Below are 4,258 nucleotides of genomic sequence, written 5' to 3' on the forward strand. Positions count from 1 at the left end.
TTATTGTCATCAGCCATATATTATTGAATCATTTATGCATTATTTGGGTATACACTAGACCTGGCAAACAGATCGGGTCGTGTCGGGTTCGTGTTCGTGTCACATGTAAACGGGTCACAGACCCTCCAACCCAAACCCGACCCAATTAAATTTCGTGTCGTGTTCGTGTCGACCCACTTACATAAATGGGTCATCAAGCCTCAACCTTAACCCATTAATTTCGTGTCGGGTTCGGGTCGTGTTTTCGTGTCTTGTCCATATTTGGAAAGTTTAAGTATATTTATGTGATGAAAGATCAAGAAAAGTTAGGATCAATTTAGTAAACAGATCTTTCGTGTCGGGTTCGTGTTTAGAGAGCTCAACCCAAACCCAACCCAATTAAATATCGTGTCGTGTTCGTGTCGACCCACTTACATAAATGGGTCATTAAGCCTCAACCCAAACCCGTTAATTTCGTGTCGGGTTCGTGTCGGGTTTTCGTGTCGTGTCATTGTTTGCCGGCTCTAGTATACACGCATTCATGATTATATTATTGGGCATTATATTATACAAAGAAATTTCTGCAAATAAGAGGCATGGTTTCATTATTGTTTGAACGATAAGACGGTAACATTTATATATATGTGTAGTAAAGTTCAAACACATTATGACAGTAAGATGTTACATAAAAGTATTGAAGAAAATTTTACTGTTGAAGTTTAAATGTTATATTGTATATGACATGTTAGCCACTAAAGTGGCCTTGTTATATTGCATTTAGACATTTGAAATTAAAGTTTTAATTGATCATGGTTAAAAGATATAGTTAAAATGACATTATAGTTGGATTGGTCAATTATTTTCTTGTCATCTATATTTTAGGAGATCACCCAAAGGTAGGTCATTAAATATAGTTGATAATATAAAAGGATTAGTTATTCATAAATTGAGTCAAATAGTATGTATATCGAAAGATAACATTCTTATTTGATTCATGTGTGTTATAATTAATTGTTAAAGTATATATTAACATCAATGATGGTTACTTGTATTTAAGTGTTGCCCAAAGGTCATTTAAATACATGTATGAAAGTTTGTACGAGTTTATTTGAATCTGTATGATAGTTTTTCAAAGCACTAATAGATAAACATGTATAAATGTTTGCAGCATCTCCAAATATGTTTGCATCTGCTGACTCTTTTGTAAAGTTCAATGGACTTAATTATGATGAGTGGGCCTTAAAGATCCAGTATACACTGGGTATAATGGCTTTAGACATTGCCATCCTGACAGATGAGGTACCAACAAAAATTACACCTGAAAGCTCTGAAGCCGAAAAGTGTCATTATCAGGCTTGGGAGAAATCTAACAGGTTGGGTTTACACCTCATGAGGATGACAATGGCTGATAAAATTAAGCCCTCCATGCCTAAAACAGAGAAAGCAACGGAATTCATGCTCAAAGTAAAGGAGTGTTCACAGTCGGATTTAGCTGATAAGTCAACTGTTGGTAGTTTAATGAGTGAGCTAACTACTAAAAGGTTTGACTGGTCTCAACCGATTCATGATCATGTGACACACATGTCTAACCTGGCAGCAAAGTTGAAGACTTTAGGAATGGACATAAGTGATACTTTCTTGGTCCAATTCATCATTAACTCTCTACCTTATGAGTTTGGCCAGTTTCAGGTGAACTATAACACCATTAAAGATAAATGGAACTATCAAGAGTTAAAAGCCATGCTTATACAGGAGGAAGGGAGATTAAAGAAGATGAAAGATCAAGCTGTTCATTTCTTGAGTCATGATGGTGCCAGCAGCAGCAAGGCTAAACCGAGTAAGAAGGGCAAGAATGGTAAGAAGGGAAAGTCTTTCTTTAAGGGACCTGAAAGTGCGATCCAGAAAGAGAAGAAGTGTCACTTTTGCAAGTCAAGAAGGATTGTCCTAAAAGGAAGGCATGGTTCGAATAAGAAGGTAAACATTATAGTTTTGTTTGCTTTGAATCAAATCCTATAGAAGTACCTAGTAATAATTGGTGGTTAGATTCTGGTGCAACTACTCATATTTCTCACATTAAACAGGGATATCGTATGATCCAGCCCATAAGAGGAGCTGAACAGTTTGTATCCATGGGAAATAGGATGAAGGCACGCATTGAGGGCATTGGGACTTACAGATTAATCTTAGACACTGGTTGTCATATAGATCTTACAGATTGTCTCTATGTACCCGATTGTGCTAGAAATATTGTATCATTAAGTAAATTGGATAATTTAGGTTTTAATTTCAAATTTAGACATGGTGTATTGTCTATGTACCGTAATGAATACTTTTATGGTAGTGGTAATGTGATTGATTCACTTTATAGGTTCAATCTTGATGTTAAGTTTTCTGATTCCCTATTTTATGTTGAGTGTCAAGGTATTAAACGTATGCATCGAATGAAAAATCAGCTTACTTGTGGCATCAAAGGCTAGGTCATATATCCAAAGAAAGGTTAACGAGGTTGGTAAAAGATGAAATTATACCTCAATTGGATTTTAGCGACTTAGATGTGTGTGTAGACTGCATTAAGGTAAGCAGACTAAACATACAGTAAAGAAATCAGCTACAAGGAGCTCTCAGCTTTTAGAAATTATACACTTCGATATTTGTGGACCTTTTGACACTCCATCTTGGAGTGGTGAAAAGTACTTTATCACTTTTATAGATGATTTCTCGCGGTATGGTTTCACTTATTTGTTGCATGAAAAGGCTCATTCTATGGATGTCCTTGAAATATTCATAAATGAAGTGGAAAGGCAGCTAGAAAAGAAAGTGAAAATTGTGAGATCGGATAGAGGTGGTGAGTTTTATGGAAGGTTTACTGAAAATGGACAATGTCCTGGTCCATTTGCAAAGTTACTTGAAAGTAGGGGTATTTGTGCACAATATACAATGCCCGGTACACCTCAGCAGAACGGTGTTGCTGAAAGGCGGAACCGTACATTAATGGAAATGGTTAGGAGCATGTTAAGTAGCTGTTATTTACCTCTTTCACTATGGATTTATGCATTAAAGACATCAACCTATGTTTTAAATCGGGTTCCTAGTAAAGAAGTTCCTAAGACTCCTTATGAACTGTGGACGGGAAGGAAACCGAGTTTAAGACATCTTCGAGTTTGGGGTTGCCCAGCTGAAGTAAGGTTGTATAACCCAAATGAAAAGAAGCTAGATCCTAGGACAGTCAGTGGTTATTTCATTGACTATCCTGAAAAGTCAAAGGGGTATAGATTTTACTGTTCTAATCACAGTACGAGAATAGTAGAGACTGGAAATGCTAGATTCATTGAGAACGGTCAAACTAGTGGGAACATTGAACCACGAAAAGTGGACATTAAAGAAATTCAGGTTGAAGCTTCTTCTCCCGAAGTTGCACGTGAAATTGTTGTACCAATCGTGTCGTCACAGCCAAGTGACATAATGGGACAACAACGAAATGAAGTGCAAGACCCACAAAATGACAATAACAATGATGATCAAGTCACAATTCAAGGGGAGAATAATATGTCACGTGAATAGTCAAGGCAACCTGTAAGGCGAAGAAGGCTAGTCAATGTTCCAGAGGAACAATTAAGGCGATCTATTAGATAAAGAAGGCCAGCCATCCCAGATGACTACGAGACATATAACGTTGAATGTGACTTGAGTATTAGTGAGGATCCAGTATCATTCCATAAGGCCATGGAAAGTGACAATTCTGAAAAGTGGTTAATTTCCATGAAGGAAGAGATGAAATCTATGGATGACAACAAAGTATGGGACTTAGCAGTGTTACCCGAGGGTTCTAAGGCCTTTGGGTCGAAATGGGTTTATAAGACCAAATGGGACTCTAAAGGTAACATTGAAAGATATAAGGCTCGACTTGTTGCCAAAGATTTCACTCAGAAAGATGGCATTGACTATAAAGAAACTTTCTCTCCGGTGTCAAAGAAAGATTCTTTAAGAATTGTCTTGGCTTTGGAAGCTCATTATGATCTAGTGCTTAACCAAATGGACGTAAAGACCGCTTTTCTAAACGGTGAGCTTGAGGAAAAAGTATATATGGACCAACCTGAGGGATTTGCGGTCCCATGTAATGAAGATAAGGTGTGTAGGCTGAGAAAGTCGATATATGGGCTAAAACAAGCTTCCAGACAATGGTATTTAAAGTTAAATGATACCATCATGTCATATGGGTTTGTAAATATTACCGTCGATCGGTGTATCTACATTAAGATCAGTGGGAGTAGATTTGTTA

General features: G+C 37.1%; 1 protein-coding gene across 1 annotated transcript; it reads left to right on the plus strand.

Moving 5' to 3' along the window:
• Positions 1-1,137: 1,137 nt before the first annotated feature.
• On the plus strand, positions 1,138-3,540 carry LOC141648719 (uncharacterized). Its single transcript, XM_074457439.1, has 3 exons — positions 1,138-1,953; positions 2,061-2,400; positions 2,555-3,540. Exons 1-3 carry the CDS (start codon positions 1,138-1,140, stop codon positions 3,538-3,540), a joined length of 2,142 nt encoding a protein of 713 aa, XP_074313540.1.
• The last annotated feature ends 718 nt before the right edge of the window (positions 3,541-4,258 follow it).

Source organism: Silene latifolia, chromosome 3 (assembly GCF_048544455.1).
Source record: "Silene latifolia isolate original U9 population chromosome 3, ASM4854445v1, whole genome shotgun sequence".
In the NCBI taxonomy this organism is placed as follows: domain Eukaryota; kingdom Viridiplantae; phylum Streptophyta; class Magnoliopsida; order Caryophyllales; family Caryophyllaceae; genus Silene; species Silene latifolia.